This window comes from Sander vitreus, chromosome 7 (assembly GCF_031162955.1).
Source record: "Sander vitreus isolate 19-12246 chromosome 7, sanVit1, whole genome shotgun sequence".
Lineage (NCBI taxonomy): Eukaryota > Metazoa > Chordata > Actinopteri > Perciformes > Percidae > Sander > Sander vitreus.
The window spans coordinates 24,808,779-24,825,337 of record NC_135861.1 but is presented as its reverse complement, the minus strand read 5'-3'; the positions used below and the strand labels follow the sequence as shown (position 1 = coordinate 24,825,337).

Below are 16,559 nucleotides of genomic sequence, written 5' to 3'. Positions count from 1 at the left end.
TCCCTGTCTTTGTTTTCTTAAAATAGGTTTAATACAATTACCCAAAACATTTGAGAAATGGCCGTGTGATTGTTACAATGGTATAAAATAAATCCTCACACCAGCATTGAGGTAAACATTTTGGTCACCAATTAAAATCTGAGAAAGTGGGCAGGTGGCTTTGGTGGTTAGAGCTGATAGGTTGCGTCAATCGTCCGAGGTCTGCATATGAGCAGGATATGCAAGAAATCACACTCACTAGAGACACATTGAAACGGGCTATTAAACTCTTTGGCATTTGATTTCTTTCAATCAAAGAGGACATCAGTCAACTGAGCAGGATCCCACACCACAGGCCTCCGAAGAAGATGCTAGAAAGGAGCCAGCGACTGGTGGCTGGCTGCGTTTTGTCTGAACAGTGTTGGTACTGTTGGGAAGGCTGCATTGGAGCGGGGCCATGCAAACCTTTACAGCAGCCCTCTATTTTCCTGTCTGGTTTTCTCTCTCTCTCTCTCTCTCTCTCTCTCTCTCTCTCAATGTGTCTATGTGTCTGTCTCATACTCTCCTCTCTTTCAGGCACAAAACCAAGGCACGCATTAGGTGCTGGTGCTGCACATTGTGATGCTTGGCTGTCACTGTATCATTGTCTGGTGACATAAAGCGCAGTAAAGCACTGTGCAGTGATGAAGTGGAGAGGTTTTAAACCTGCGCTCACTGGCACATTTCTTGCCTTTCAACCAATGTCATTTGGGGAGTGTCATCATCCCACTGTGAAAGTGGCCAATCCCCACTCCCCACCCAAAACACTGAAAAGAGAGAGAGAGAGAGAGAGAGAGAGAGAGAGAGAGAGAGAGAGAGAGAGAGAGAGAGAGAGAGAGAGAGAGAGAGAGAGAGAGAGAGAGAGAGCTTCCTCCTTGGCAGTACTTGCTCCATTATTCTGCTGGAGGCTTGATTAGACAGAGGGGGTAATTTACGAGCCACTTCATTGCCAATTCATGGGCACGTCACCTGTAAATAATTGAAACCCTTCATGTCCATTCCGACATAATCATATCGCTATCATGTTAATGTATCCAGCAGTGCTTTCCTTTGGGTCAGGCGCAGGACTACTTTAAATCTTAGCTGACCTGTCTCCATAACTCCCCCGAGCACCACAATTGAGCAAACACAAAGAAGGACTGCTCTGAGAAATGATGAAAAATTGAACATACAGTAAACAAATATAAGACCTCTCAGCAAGGCAGCGGTGGGTTGCAGGTGGAAGTCACGCATTTTGCACTGGCTTGTTAATTATCTTTACTCATGATGTGAATAGGGGAGATTCATCATCTTCTTATTCATTCATCTCGTTCAGAGCTCTATCAGTCAAGCAGTGATGTAAAAAAGTCTGCAGGATTTGGATGTTAGTAACTATAACAATGAGTTAAGGGAGACAAGGAGGACGAGAGGAATCAAAGCCTTTGCTTTTAACTGTAGGGCATTGTACCATCGTGGGAATTGTCTCACTCAAACACTTAATTACACGAGTGTTTAAAAAAACTTGATATGAAATTGATAGCTATTTTTCTTACTTCATTTAAAAAAGTTATTAATATTAATTACCCAATCTGAAATGGTTCTCACCTTTCCTTCTGCGCACTCCTCTCAAATGCGACAAAAAAAGATTTGAATAATTTATCAATTGACTTATATTTGAATTAATGAATTCACTGATGCAAAATTAATAGATGGCTATCCTCCACATTCCACCCACTCCATCCTCTCCTCTCTTGAATGAAGCATTTAAAGTAGTAAGGGTCTGGGTGTGGAGGGCTGGGCTGTCTATCTAATACAAATCTACAGTAATGAAGATGTCTCATCAGAATCAACAGGCTAACCATTTTCTAGAATAAGACAGATAAGCATTACCCAGAGTGTTTCATGCACAGTGAGCCAGTGAAATAAACTGTGCAGGTCAACCAGATGGATGAAGGGCAAAGGTCAAGTAAATAAGGGTGCTTGTGTATGTGTGTGATCCACGAAGTAGGCCTGGGTGTAGAAGGCACATAGCAAGCCAAGCTGCTACTCTTTCTTGGTCGATAAATGATGAAGAGGTGCAAGGGGTCAGTCCTGCCATTTGCTGTTTTAACACACTGAATGGTGCCACTGGCAACTCATCATCCGTTGTACTTCCTGTACTGTGAAGCTCAGCTGGGGCGAAGAAATGGGACAGAATGTGTGCCAGTGTGTGTTTGTGTGTGTTTGTGTGCACCCATATCGTGCCTGTTCTTTGCTGGTGATTCACCCAGCTCTCTGGCAGCCATCCAGGACCTATTTTCTCCTTCACTTTACATAACAGCAAACGGTATCACTAAAGCCGTGTGTCCTGTCCTATCTCCTCCTCCTCTTGTTCCTCTACCACTTCCTGTTCTTCCTTCCCTCATTCTCCACCTTCCTGTATGTGTGGGAGCTTTTACTGTAAACCGTGCATCGCTCCCTGATGCTATAGTGCCACCCATGGCACTGTGAAGTGACCAGTCCGGAACAGGCATTCTCAGACCACACCCAAATCAGAGTGGTAGACCAGATTCCAGGGTATGGCATAGAGAGGTGCGTGGGACGAGAGGCTGTTTTTAACTGAAATGCCCCCTAGAGCTTTCGAAAGGCCTAGGATCCGGGATCCGCTACACCATATGCCTACAGGACAGCACCCAACTGGGCACAGGGGTGTGACGGGCTGAAAATAGGGACTCGCAGTCACAATCCTCACCGTACAAGCCAACATACGGCCACTCGGCACAAACAGAGCAGAGTGACGAGGTGGAAGAGGACGGTACAAGAGGGGGTGGAGAGCAGAGGGGGGTTGAAAATAGAAAATCAAGGGGATGAAGGGAGAGGAGCTGAAGAGACTTTAGTTTGTAGGGGGGGGGGATGAGTGTGAGAAATGAGGCAGGCAGTGTGTCTGTGTGTTGAGAATGTTAGTGTGTGAGTAGGAGAGATGTGTAGGCAGGGTTTAGTGTCTGGACTGCTCAGTGACTCAGGTGTGAGTGTGTGTGTGTGTGTGTGTGCGTGCGCACATGTGTGTACGTGCGTGCATGTATGTAAGGGAGAGAGCCAGAGAAAGAGAGAGCAAAGCGAAGTACTGGGTCGGTGTAGGGCTGGTCGTCTATGTGTCTAGGAGGCTGAGGGTGTGCTCTGCTGTGTCTATGGCCCGCTCCATGACAGCCAGCCTGCACGCTGCTCACCAGTGCAGAAGCGCTAATTGAATTAAGTCTTTATTATCAGGCTGCAGAGGCAGCACTTCTCCCCATCTCGGCCCGCTTGGCTGACACTTTCTCCTTGAACACCTGCTTGACATCAACTTCCTCCTCTATTTATTTATCCCCTCTCTCCTGTGGCCAGCCACTGGCTGCACTCCTTACTCCCCACCACCTCCTCCTCCATATTGGCATACCGAGCGAGGCCAGGCCTGCTTGTTTTTCATGCTCTTCTGTTATGTGTGCTGCGCAATACTAGGTAGCTTGTATAACCTTAGCATCCCAGAACTGAGTATCCTTTACTTCTGTGCCCCCCCTTTTTTTAAAAGCTACACAGTCACACAGGTAAAAACATACCTTACACTTCATTGTCTATTACCATAGAAAAATGGACACATAATAAAAAGGATTCATTCTTAGAGCTGATCCTGCCCTTCCTGGCCTTTAGCAGCAGCCCTGGTGAGTGTAGAGGGAATAAAGGCGATAAAGCTAGATGATTGTTCTATGTTCTATTGAATAGTCTCCGGTGGGCAAGCTGGCCAGGGTAATATACAGCAGCTGGGATGAGAACTAACATATATCTAGTCCCCTGTCCATTTCCACTAGCCTCAGGCTCAGGCTGCTTCCCTGGGCTCGGCTTGGGCATTACTTTAGAGGACAGACAAACAAGAGGCACTATTAAGTTGGCTAAGAGTCTGAGGCCCAGGCACTCGGCCCAGCACTAGCTGTAATCTATTGACCGTTTGCATTCTCCCTCCCATGCCCCAAAACCACAGGACTTTTCTCTATCTGTCAGTTGAATCCATTGCTCACCTCCCTCCATCTCTATCTGCTGTTTACCCACTCTATTTTTCTCGTTTTTCTCTCCCTCGCCCAATGTCAGCTCAATCCCCATCTATTCCATCTTTCTCCTGCTCTTTCGTCTGTTTGCGTAAATCCTCTCACCCCTCACTTCTTCTTCTCCTCACCCCATCCATCACAATACCTCCCATCTCCATCTCTTCCGTTCGCTTCTGTTATCGACATGTTTCCATTTTCCAAACTGCTCTCGCTCCATCATATTCACTCTTCCTTCGATGGCTATTTTTCATTTTATCTCTTTCATTCACTCTTACCTCATGCTCTCTGGGTTCACCTCACTCATGTCCTCTCTGCTTTCCCTGGTGGGCTTTATTTCACCCAGCCCACAAGGCCCCAGGTGGGCATAGCTGTCCTTGTCAGGGCTGTTGACTGGGTGGAAGCAGCGCAGCATAGTGTCCTCCAGCGCCCGACAGAATGGGGCAGCCAGGGGAGAAGTGTCACTATGCAACAAACTAAACTTTTACTCATGATGAGTTGGGAAAAAACTAAAGAAAAGAAGGACAGGCAGAGGAAAGAAATGAAGGAGAGCACACTAGTTCACCTCAACAAACAGTCTCTTCACATTTACTTGACATGTTGGCTTTTTCATAACTCTGGCTTGATCCAGTGCCATGTGTCCTACTGTCTTCGTTTCAATGCAATCTTAGCTAACGCCTCTTTATCTTTTATACCTTTGTTTCTGTTTATGTGCCTCTTTCTTTGTGTCTTCCCCCCTCTCCAACTTTTCCTTCTCTCTCTCTTTTTCCCTATGTCTCGCTCTCTCGCTCTCTCTCTCTCCTGCTGTTCCTGTCCTTTTCCACTCTCCTCTGAAACTCTGCCAGCCAACGAGTGCCACAAAGCATTAGGACCAAACACTATCAGACGCCCTTCTCAGGCACATCCTACACATCAGGCCTAGGGAGGTCTTATTGACAGTGGCAGACTCACCCATATACTACTTCTCTTATAACACACAAGCATAGTATACACAAGCACATTGTTTCTAATTCAAAACACATCCACACAGTTTCACCGCTAATTATGCACACACATGCCCTCTCAATACATTCATAAATGCCTGCATATGTTCATCCACAATGCGTTTTTCAAATGTGTAGTCACGCATACGAAGAGTATATTTACGTATGTATACACGTGCAGAAACACAATCCCCTCTATCTATTTCTCTCTCTCTCTCTCACACACACACACACACACACACACACACACACACACACACACACACACACAGTCACACATACACACACACACGTATCTGCACAAATTCACAGGCTACTTATACAATAGCAAACACCATACACAATAGCAAACAAACAGTCATTAGTAGATTTCAGGCTGCCTCTCAGTTCTGCTCTACTCTGTTGTTGGTGTGCCCGCGCCTCTGGGGTGGCACTGCTGCTGTAGGTTTTAATAAAAGCATTGTCTTTGGAAGCTGTCTAAAGGGACTCAGTTTCATTTTGGAGTGCTGCTGCTGCTGTTGCTGTGGCTGTGGATGTGGATGTGGGAGGAGAGAGGGCTATTGCGCTGGGACGTGGGGGCGGCTAGGTTCAGTGTCATTGCAGGGCCCTCCATGGACTGGTGCTTATTGTTTGATAGTTTCAATATACAATGTGTGTGTGTGTGTGTGTGTGTGTGTGTGTGTGTGTGTGTGTGTGTGTGTGTGTGTGTGTGTGTGTGTGTGTATATGTGTGTGTGTGTGTATGTATGTGGGTGTGTTCTGTGGTTATGTAAGCACATGTATACATTTCTATGTTCCAAACTTGAGTAGAAGTCAAAGCAAATGGCTGACATAGCCCACCAATTCAACACTCCAACAGCTGTAACAAGTCTAGCCTATGTTTTTGTATTTTATGCAAGACAGGAGTAACACAAATACAGAGCGATCTGGATGACAGGCGTAGAAGCACTCTCTCTGTTGTGTTTTGAGATGGGTTGCTGTTAACCAGCCGTATAAAACAAACAGTAGAGAAAAGAAACACTAATGTGCGACTGTTACACTCATGAAACCGTGTTCCATTTATGGGATTCTCAGGATAACGAGCTATCTCTATACGACACACAGGTGTCCATTACCTCTTTGGGCTGACCAATTTGTGACACCTTCTAGTCAATAGTTTCTCCATCCGTCAACATACAAACACCCCTGAAAAAGCTCCTCAAGGAGACATCTGTGTAATTTATGATGGACAACAAATGCCTGCTCTCACCAGGAGCACCATGTAACGCCCATGATGAGGTCAAATCAAATGTTATTGTCTAGATTTGAAACCACAGTGTGTCTGTGCCTTCCCTCTGTTTTCACTCTCCTCCTACAGGCACCTTCAGATCCCATCAGCTGAAGCATCATGGACACAGCTTTAAAAAGGCAAATGGAAAGAATGAGTATGGCTATCTGGAAGGATGTAGGAGAGGAAAATCCTAATTGTCCCTTTAAGTGTGTTCCCTCCTGTGGAGTGAAGGTGCGGGGTAACGGCCATCTTAAATCACAACCTGGCTGCGGCCTTCATTAAAGCCATAATGCCAGGCTCTCCCTTTAATGGAAATGGAAGCCAGCGAGGCTGTGGGTGTAAATTAAAGTGTAAGGCCCGAGAAGGGAAAGATTTCCCCAGCTCTGACAGGTGCAGCCTGAATTAGCTGTAGTGCTGTTCAAGCAGTCAGCGGGCGAACACTGGTATTGATTTTAAGCACTGTTGCACTTCCTATCTTAAAGGGAATGTGTATTACTAGAGCTAGGCACATCAATCACTCAGCATTCCACCACTCTCCCCTGGCACGTTACAGATTTTAAAATGAAAAACAAACAGAAACAGACCCAAATAAACGACAGCACTGGCTGCACTGCTACTGTATGAGCCTGGCTGATGTGCATTAGCCTAGTAAAATACAACTGTGCATGCACGTAATTGGTCAACTTCATCTCATCTTCCTTGTGTTGACAGGATGCCATCTCTATTCAGTGCATGTCCTGCATCGCGTGTCACATTGGTCAAACAGCTAGCGTCAGCTCCTTGAGCTCTGGCTGTGGCCCACTACCATGTTTACGACCTGCATGTGTCAGAGTTGTTACATGCATGTGGTGCATCCATGCAGTGCGGTGCGTCGCCATGTATGACCCTGCTGCTTATCTCTGCCTCCCATCATGCCCCGCTGACCCTGTCTACAGGCGCTGGCAGGGGCAGAATTAGCCTACTTAGCCTATTCCCCACAGGGGTCAACCCACACACAACAGACATGCAGACGGCACACCCACAATCAGATGCACAGAGCCCCACTCACATGCACCCGAAGATGTGTGACGACAATTGATAAGGCAGCACTTAGCCACAGGTGTCCCGAGTTTGAACTTTTAACCCATCACCTTGTGCAGAAAGCTTGTCATATAGAGGCCAGCCATCAATCATCTCCCATCAATCACACATATATGCTGCACCCTTTCACTCCCCCCCAACCTCTCCTGGCCCCAACATCCATCACTACACTGTACCCTTTCACTGACATCTGGGAAAACACAAACACTTCACAACCGCTCTCTTGTCTAGAACACGCACACACACACACACACACACAGTAAACGCACACATGGAATGTGATTTTGTGCTGTCACGTGATCTCAGGTACACTGGGGGCTGCTTCCTGGTGACACATTTGCTGAGATATCAGCACCTGCACTGAGACATGACATGGGGTTGAAATCCCTGAGCACACAGGCAGTTAAGACCACTACATAACAGGCAGCAAGTGGTGACTGTGGCCATGAGAATCCTGAGGACCATTTGACTAGAAAGTCACTGGATCAAAAGTCCCTCACATCTCACTCAAGTGTCATTTTTAGGCTGCCTTGTGCTGAAGGATGTGAGTGCTCTGACATTTCTAATGCTCTAGCACCCTTCACAGTCTCTTTTTTAAAATCCTAACCCTTTTATATTTGTTCCTTGATGTCATTTACCATACTACTACAGAAAGATTACAGCACCTGCATGTTCTGGAGAGATTACTAAAGGTGAGTCTACTACCAACTATGCAGGCCACATAAAATACGCCTAACATTTGGTTTCATTTTTGGTGAGTTGGAGAGTAGAGGACATTCTTAATAATAAAAAAAACAGGTGAGCTCAGTGCTCTTTTGGCCTACGCTCTATAATTACACCAGAGAACATATTCTAATTGGCAGTGTCTTTATGCAAAACTATTATCAATGTCCCTCCAAGGCAGCCGAAGAGAAGAGGGGCGGGGAGAGGGACGAGAGGAGTGGGTTCTATGTCAGTGAGCCCAGGGTCCATTTACACATGGATGAGGACTGCTAATAATGCAAGCATAGCCAGTCCAGCTTGCAGAAAAAGAGAAAGAAAGATTTAACATATTGAACTGATTCCAAATGCATGAAAATGTAAACTTTAGTAAAGGGGACATTGTGTTCACATTGCTGCAATTGCTGTAGCGGTGAAGTGATTGTGTGGTCTGACAGTGCAACAGTAAAAAAGAGTGCAAGGGTGTCATTTCCGGAGCTGTCCATGATGAAGAGATTATGGAAAGCTACTCAAACAAAGAGGTGTCCACTACTGTCAAATGTAGAAAAATTCTATTACAAAGCCACATACATTATAAATGATTATCCTTCGTAGATGATACAATTACATCACAGCCAATGCTGCCATAAAACCCATTCATTTGCAGAATAAAAAAAGCCAAAGAGAATGTGTTCTTCATTTGCACATTGGCCAAATATTTGTACCTGCTTACATTTACAAAATAAGTGAATTGCAATGCTGGCACCCCTATTCTGTTTCAAATATTACAGTAGCTCTTGGCATTTAGTTCCACATGTGGGTGTACAGTCTGACCCAGACAAACACCTCCAGCTTCAACAGCATTATTATTATTATTATTAGAGGAACACATTAACATACCATTCAAAACAGATGCTGCACCAGTGCATGTTATGTTAATTGGCTTGCCAAAAGGCAATATATAGTTATATTAATTTTCTATAATTTAACTGAAAACTGTAAACTTTTCTAAACAGCCATCAGCAGCCTGTAATATTAAACATCCTGCACTGAACTTGAAGGAGGATGCAAGCTGTGCATAAGGAAAATGGTCTTGAAGAAGAAAATATGTAAAACTAAAAATGGAAATGTTGGCTCCCTGAATGTAATACTTTTAGGGCTATGAATCCTAACTAATGTTTTAAAAGACGGCAGAAGTATAATTGTCTTACCTTGTTTTAGGGGATGTCGTTAGCCATTCTTCATGCTTTTCAAATGTTATCAAGTAAGCTGCAATCTCCTGTGAAAAAGAGAAGAGAGGAAGGGAGTGAGGCTTAGATATGTCATCTTTAATCACTGTTCTCTTGTGTTTGTAATACATCGGTGAGACTGCTTCATTGATATTCAGACAGTCTAACCAGCAGCACAAACACGGCAAAGACGGAAACAGGGGTAGTGCCGTGGAGCTCAGGCAGGTAAATGGAGACTGGTAAAAGTAAAGTGAAAGACAGAAGTGGAATGCAGCTGAGGTCGGATCATCTTCTGAGACCATCTTTGTTACAAAAGCTTTGATCAGGTTCTCCTCTGAGGACATCAAGGTGCTCTCAGAAAGATTGATGTCTCTGTGTTTGACAGTGAGCAGCTTTTAACATTTTTGGTCCAATCCTCCCCCAAATCTCTTTGATCTGCCCTTGACACTCCTTTATGGATCAATCCACTCTTTAACCTTTGAATAATAATTACACGCTAGTCTCACAATATTGACATGTGTGTATACTGCTACTTAAGAAAAGGGTGTAGAACCTTTGGAGTCAGTTGTGTACAAAGAGATGCTATAGACACTGAAGTAAAAAAAAAAAAAAAGCCCAAACTGCCTCTGGTATTAAATAGAAATACTTCAAACACTTTCAGTTTCCCATGCTTGCCCTGCCTACTGCATCAGTCTGAGGGTAAGGGCGAACACGCTCGACCATACCCGGCCATTTTCTCACCAAACTAATGGGCAGAAATAAAAGCACTTTGGATGCTGGTAGACAACCTAATAATTACCAGCGACAGCCAGCAATTCACCCCTTCAGCAAGAACATTTGTCAGCTTCTCAGACTGTTAGAGAGAGTGAGACACAAGGACAGACCTCCTGCCATATTCCACAAAAATATATTTTTCAGTTTTTTAAGGATTTGCATCTCTCCTCATGTTGCAGTGTCAACAATCCTTTAAGTGTGAATATGCTGTTCAAATATTGACTTGTTTTTGTCTGCGCTTGAGTTTGATAAAAGCCTCCTCCGGGGTTTTACGTTGTTACTTTGCCTGTGCACGTGGGGCAATAATGTCTCCAAATATACCAGCTTTCTCTATAGAAGGATTTAGAATAATACGAGACATATGTGGCAGCACAAAGTGATCACAAAAACCGAGCCAGTGGTTTTTGCTTCCTTCTTTTCTTTTTGCGTGCACACACACCATAAACAATGCACCACTACAAGGAGGCTCCCATTGGCTCATCAAGGCTGTGTCACAAGTGTGACCTGGCACAGAGACACAGCAAACTGGCCCATGGGGATGCTGCAGGGCGCTGCAGTGTGAGGGGTTCCCAGGCTGGCGAGGGTCCCAACAGAGAGAGGGTGGTAGCATGACTGGCATCCTTGCCTCCAGGTGCAGGCTGGGAGATAATGCTGCGTTGATTAACTTCCTGTTCTCCTGCCATAATGACCGGAGGCAGTAAAGCCATGACAAGATGGAGTCTTGAATTGAGAAAAAGATAGGAAGGGGACGAGGCTCTCAAGAAGAGCTCTAGGCTGCTTCTCTCCTTTATAACTTCTGCTGTATGACACAAAAAAAAACAATAAAGCAATGAAAAGTAGCCACATTCCGCAACCTTCTTGATGGAATGAACAAAAATTCTTGTTCTGTAGAGAAAGTGTAATGTTAGCTGTGCCAACAACAATTACACCATTCACAGGGAAAGAAAAAAATAAGGCTTGCCTACTAGGGTCACAATAAAGTTACTTCTCCGCATACATTTGTAAGTAAATGAGACTAATACAGCAGTGACTAGATTAATCCCTGCTATTCTATGCTCATTTTGGGAGGGATAAACGGCAGCAGGAAGCTCCTTCAGTGACCTCTGTGCCTGTTAGCACAGAGCCCCTTCCATCACTCTTGTCTTTAAAAACCAGCCACGGCCCCGGTCTCAGTGGCAGAGGATGAAATAGGGGGCCGCATGGTGTCGTATTTAAAAAAGTAGAAGTGAGCCTCTACCTCTGGCTCTTTGCGCACCCCTCCCTCTCTGAACAGATGCCAGGGATTATTCCAACCCCCCGACCAACCATAAAAGGTGCAATAATCTTATGGCGAGGAAACAAACAAAAACAGACGAGCAGCCATTAAACAGCTGCAAAGAGACAAAGTTTGCATGGGCGGCATAATGAGAGGCTACTGGCGTTCAGGTTGAACAAACACGCTTGCGGGTTAGTGCAAGAGGAGTGGAGGGGGAAGCAGGCAAGTGGTGTGCTGAACACCGATGGTGCATCAAAGTCAAACCAGCAGCTGTCAATGGGCTCTGGACTCTATCTGCTGACCTCAGTGCCTCTGGCCTGCTCTCCCTCACTGGGGAAATATTCAGAAGAGGCCCTCTGTACACACAGCTTCTAACTTACTCTACCTCCTAGGTCAGAATCCTTCTCGTGGAAGGCTGTTTGTACTTACTTCCTTTATGCCTCAGCCTCCCTCTGACATGATCTTAGCTGGGATTTTATCCTCAGGTGCTGTTGAAATATACTGTAGCAGTAGGAGCTGTATTCTGCACAGCTTAAATTGAGGCTAACTCCCTTCCAAGCCAGATCTAAATAAATAACAATCAGCGCAAGCTACCAGTGAACCAGAGAGTGAGTATGAGCAAGTCCTCCTCTAATTGACACGGTGGTTGCAAAAAAGAGGCCTTTCATTTTCCAGGGGAAAGAACAACCTGGAGCTGTTTGTTGTAACCCAGCCATCTCATTTGTTTCTTTTGTCTCTGTAAAAGCTGCGACACACTGTTAGCACAGGGGGCCGCCGCAGAACATGACGGAGCAGTCTAGCGGTTTCCGGGCTGATGGAGATGGAGAGCCGAGAGTGTTTGTGTGTGTGTTTCTGTCTTCCGTGTTACAATCAGAGTGCCTGATTACTGGTTACCTGCCTGGGCCTGGCACGTTATTAACATGCTCTTCAGGAGGTGTCACTCCTGTTCTCATCAGTGTGTCTCCCATCTAGTTCTCTCCTCTCATATGCCCCACACACCTTCTCCAATCTGACACTCACTCTCATTTCTTTTCTTTCCTTTCCCATAAGCACTGAGGTGAAAACCATGAGAAAATTTTCATTTTGAGATGACTGGCTTTTACTGTCTTGCCTTTCAGATGATATTTCCACTCTTGAGGTACAACATTTTCTCCAGAGAGAATCAGCTTTTGAAATGTCTACCTATTTGAAATTGAAGATGACACTAACATATTCATCCCATTTCTCTTCTTTGCACCAAGGAAGGGGTGTGTGGGAGCAGAAGCAGTAAACTCTCAGAAAATAAACACTATTTGACCTGTCCCATATTGATTGTCTCAAAGTTAGTTGTCATGACAATTTGCGGAGCAACTGTTTGTAGACCTGATCAGATGGATTTTTAGTAGAACCTCACCCTTTCTTGTTGTACAGAAGTAAGTCAAACATGAAGCCAGTGTTTAATGGAGATATTCTACGGTAGATTCACTGTCCCGGGATGACCTGAGGCTAGATTGTTTTGCTGTTCCCTGTGATTCTCTCTCCCACTAGCAACTTTGATTTATGGGAGAAAAGAGAGGCGTTGAGAGGACCAACGCTCCAGCATTTGGCTGACAGACCTGATCACTTGAAACAACTGTCGCTGTTCCATTAGAAGGAGAGATAGGAGTATTTTGGCATTATCTCAGGACACATCAGGCACCTGTCTCTAAACACCATCCATAACGTCTCTCCTCTACTTCTGCATCCACGGTGCATTTCAGCTGACAGAAAAAGAAAGGTGGGAACGATACAGGGCTGGGAGGACAAAACCCCGAAGCACATTCCCTTCTGTGCCGCTCCTACATTAAAATACCAACAGTTACATCATTGTCTGAGAATTTAATTTTAGTTTTTTTAAACCCAAGATTTACTAGAAACATTATGTAAAACATTAAGTAATGAGTCATTCTTTGTGAGATTAACCATTTAAATCTTCATCACCCAAAAGAAGGATTCAACAATTACAGTATATGTTTGTCCATTACAGTATTATTCCAGTTATACTGTTGCTCGAGTGACACTAATGAAAAGGCACTTAATGAATAGCTATATTAGAAAAACTAACTTTAGCAACAGTATTGATTGAGGTAAAAGCTTGAGCTAATGAAATGAATATGAGAGAGCAGTAAGATGCTAAAGAATAGATGGAGCAAGTCTGGGAGGAAAGAAGAAGAGTACAGCGCCTCCAGCCTGCCTTGTGGTGAAGTCTGGGGAATGCATCCTCAAAGCATTGACCTTGCACTGCACTTGAAAGCAGGAAGTGGATGAGAGGGGGCAGAGAGATGGTTACGGTGAGAGGAGCCCTCCCTGATGACCTGGGTTTTGCTGTGGAGTACCAGGTCATCTGATATTTCCTCCAGGGCAGCCCAGGAAACCAACCTGCCCAGGGCAGGGCACAAATGGATTTTGAGGGGGGGCGTTGAAGCTCCAGGCTATCACAAGATTACACCAGAAAAAATTCAAATGCAATTAGACACAGAAAAGACAGAGACTGGCACTAAAGAAGGGATGGAGAAGGAGGGTGAGATAGTTACTGAAAAGGGAGAGGGTAATAAGAAGGAGAGAGGAGGAACAAAGTTGAAAGGTTTTTCTCCCATGACAATGATAAATGCATTTAAAACAGGAGAAGCGTGAAGTTGTGGTGATTAAAAAAAGAGCGCTTCGGTTCGATTCTGCAAGCAAAAGCGCCTTTGCTGAATCATTTTGGGCTTTCTTTTGTTTATACTTCATGAATTCTTAATGCACTCGCAATAATGTATCACACACTGTATCTATGTAATCTCATATGGCCATATTACTCTTTTAAGCTAGGAAAAGGCAGTGAGGTAGAATGAATCTATTTTAGCAAGCTGTAACCTCTAGCTAGCCCTTAAGATTGTCTGAACATGGCTCATAATAGGATTCAGTGGATTTGCTATCAAGGAGAATGGTCAGGACAGAGGAGAAGGGAGAAAGTGAGACGGTTGAGACAGAAACAGAGACATAGGAGAGTGAGAGAGTTGAGAAAGTGAAAGTAAGCAAACAATAGAGTATGGAGCTGTTGACAGCTGCACTTGGCATCTGAGGCTGTTCTATGAGTCCCTGTGCTGGATTCAAACGATGCCCTCTCCAGCATACTGCTCATTAGGACCTGCATGGGGCTTACTAGGGATGGCCCATGGCAAAAGGGAGGGGTGGAAGTCACACTGTGTCCACTCTGTTGCTCCACTCTACCTTGCCCACAACCACAAACCACCCTGTGTTTTCGCAACTTATTGATAAAAAAAAAAATTGCATCATCATTGCTAAACGACATCCTCACAAAAATGTATGTTGATGTTCATGCATCACCCAGCACATTTAGATTTTAGTATATGTTTAAAACACACCTGAAGAAAATTTGTTCTGTTCTCCATCTAGCTTGCTCAGCTCCTGTGGTTCGGCTCTCTGTTGCCATACAGGAGGTGAGAAGAGCGAGGCAAGCCATCCCCTGCCCTACATTATACATAGTTCTTGGATCAATTTAACATTGATCCTGGATAGCTTAGATGTTTTCCAGTAGTTGGTCAATGCCTCTCTTCACATTTCTGCTTGGCATGCTGGTCATAAGACTGTTGTGAAAAAGGAGGCATTCTCTTGGGGAGCCTCCTCACACTTCTCAACGCTGCACGCCTCCCTGCTCCCACAATCAATGTATCCCACAGCAGCTGCTCCGCCAGCACTCTCCGTTTTGTTTACTGTATCACTTCTATACACTATATACTTACATAAGGACAGAGGACTTAGCAATAAGGAAGAACAGTTGTGGACGAGGGGTTTTAGGCCATACCCACTAACAGTGTAACCTTAATTCAGTAATGGAATATCAAAAAACAATATTGGTGTGCATACAACAGAGATCTTGTGCAAGTTCTTGCCCACACACATACATTAGTCACCTGGGTTGTTACAGAAGGGGTGACATATCAAAGGCAAAACCAGAATAAATAAGAAATAAGAAACATAACAAATGCAAATGTTTCCATATAGGGCAAGGTGTCTGGTTTGATGCGTTTAAAATTTATTTAAAAAAAAATATGTTGCAGCTTTCATTATCACCAGATATTAACCCAACTGAACACCTATGGGATATTTTAGACAACACTCTCCCCGACAATCTCCAAAACACCAAATTAGGGAATATGTTTTTGGAAGAATGGTGTTTCATTCCTCTAGGAGAGTTTCAGAGATGTGTAGAATCTACTGTATGCCAAGGTGCATTGCAGCTACTCCAGTGGGTTTGTGTGGCTCAACATGTGTCACACATCTGTGTATTGTCAAGACAGAACAAGTGTTCAGCAACCAATTAAGCAGCCGGCTTGTCAAGTGGGCCTATTCTACGATTCTTAAAGTTTGTCAGCTTTAAGAAAAAGTCATTTGCAGAAACAATTAAATACAGGACCAGGCACAATACTACATGCTCCAATTAGACAGCAGCGCTACAGCAGAAGAAAAAACGTTACTTAATTAGGATTAGCTAGAGTAGCTTCATCAATTAACTGAGTTAACCACTAGCTAAAGGAGAAGTCACGTTCTTTGAGGGACAGTGGGAAACGTTGAGAGAAAAATAAATATATTTCAATTAATATTCCTACATTGCAACGTGATTTCACAAAAGACATCATTTACTAAATAAACATAATTAAAATGTAATTAATTTCATAATCACACAAAATATATTAGATTCCCTCTTCCTTTCCAGTTTTTATTCCCACTGCTCTGCTGGGCCAGCTACAGACAGGCCCCACTAATGAGCCTGATAAAGATGTCATAGTGACTGAAATTCATTCAGGTAATAAACTCTACATTATTTGTGATAAATGTCTTTATTTGTGAAAAAAAGTAGTACGATTTGACTATCTTGCACCACATATAGGTACATACAAAATCGTTTCTCATCAATATTATTTTGTTCTGCTGTGTGAGGGGGGCAGAATACTTCCCACCTCCTCTGCCTCGGAATAAGGAGCTACGCAACAGCACAGACAGACAGAGAGAGAGAGAGAGAGAGAGAGAGAGAGAGAGAGAGAGAGAGAGAGAGACCAGGAAGAGGGAGCTGGCATGAAGCAGGATTGTTCGGGCTTTGGTGCCATGGCTGCTGTCTCGGATGTTTGTTGAGAGGATGTAATTATTTGGCCTTGAAGGACTACAATGGCCAGCCACTGCCTCCCACACTGTAACA

At 44.3% G+C, this 16,559-nt stretch overlaps 1 protein-coding gene across 1 annotated transcript in view; it reads right to left on the bottom strand.

Annotated features, from left to right (window-relative positions):
* camta1a (calmodulin binding transcription activator 1a) overlaps positions 1-16,559 on the bottom strand; it is a 286,670-nt gene that overhangs the window by 144,294 nt on the left and 125,817 nt on the right. The window contains exon 4 of the mRNA XM_078254023.1: positions 9,295-9,362. Coding sequence (XP_078110149.1) covers positions 9,295-9,362 — 68 coding nt within the window. The remainder of the gene's footprint in view (positions 1-9,294; positions 9,363-16,559) is intronic.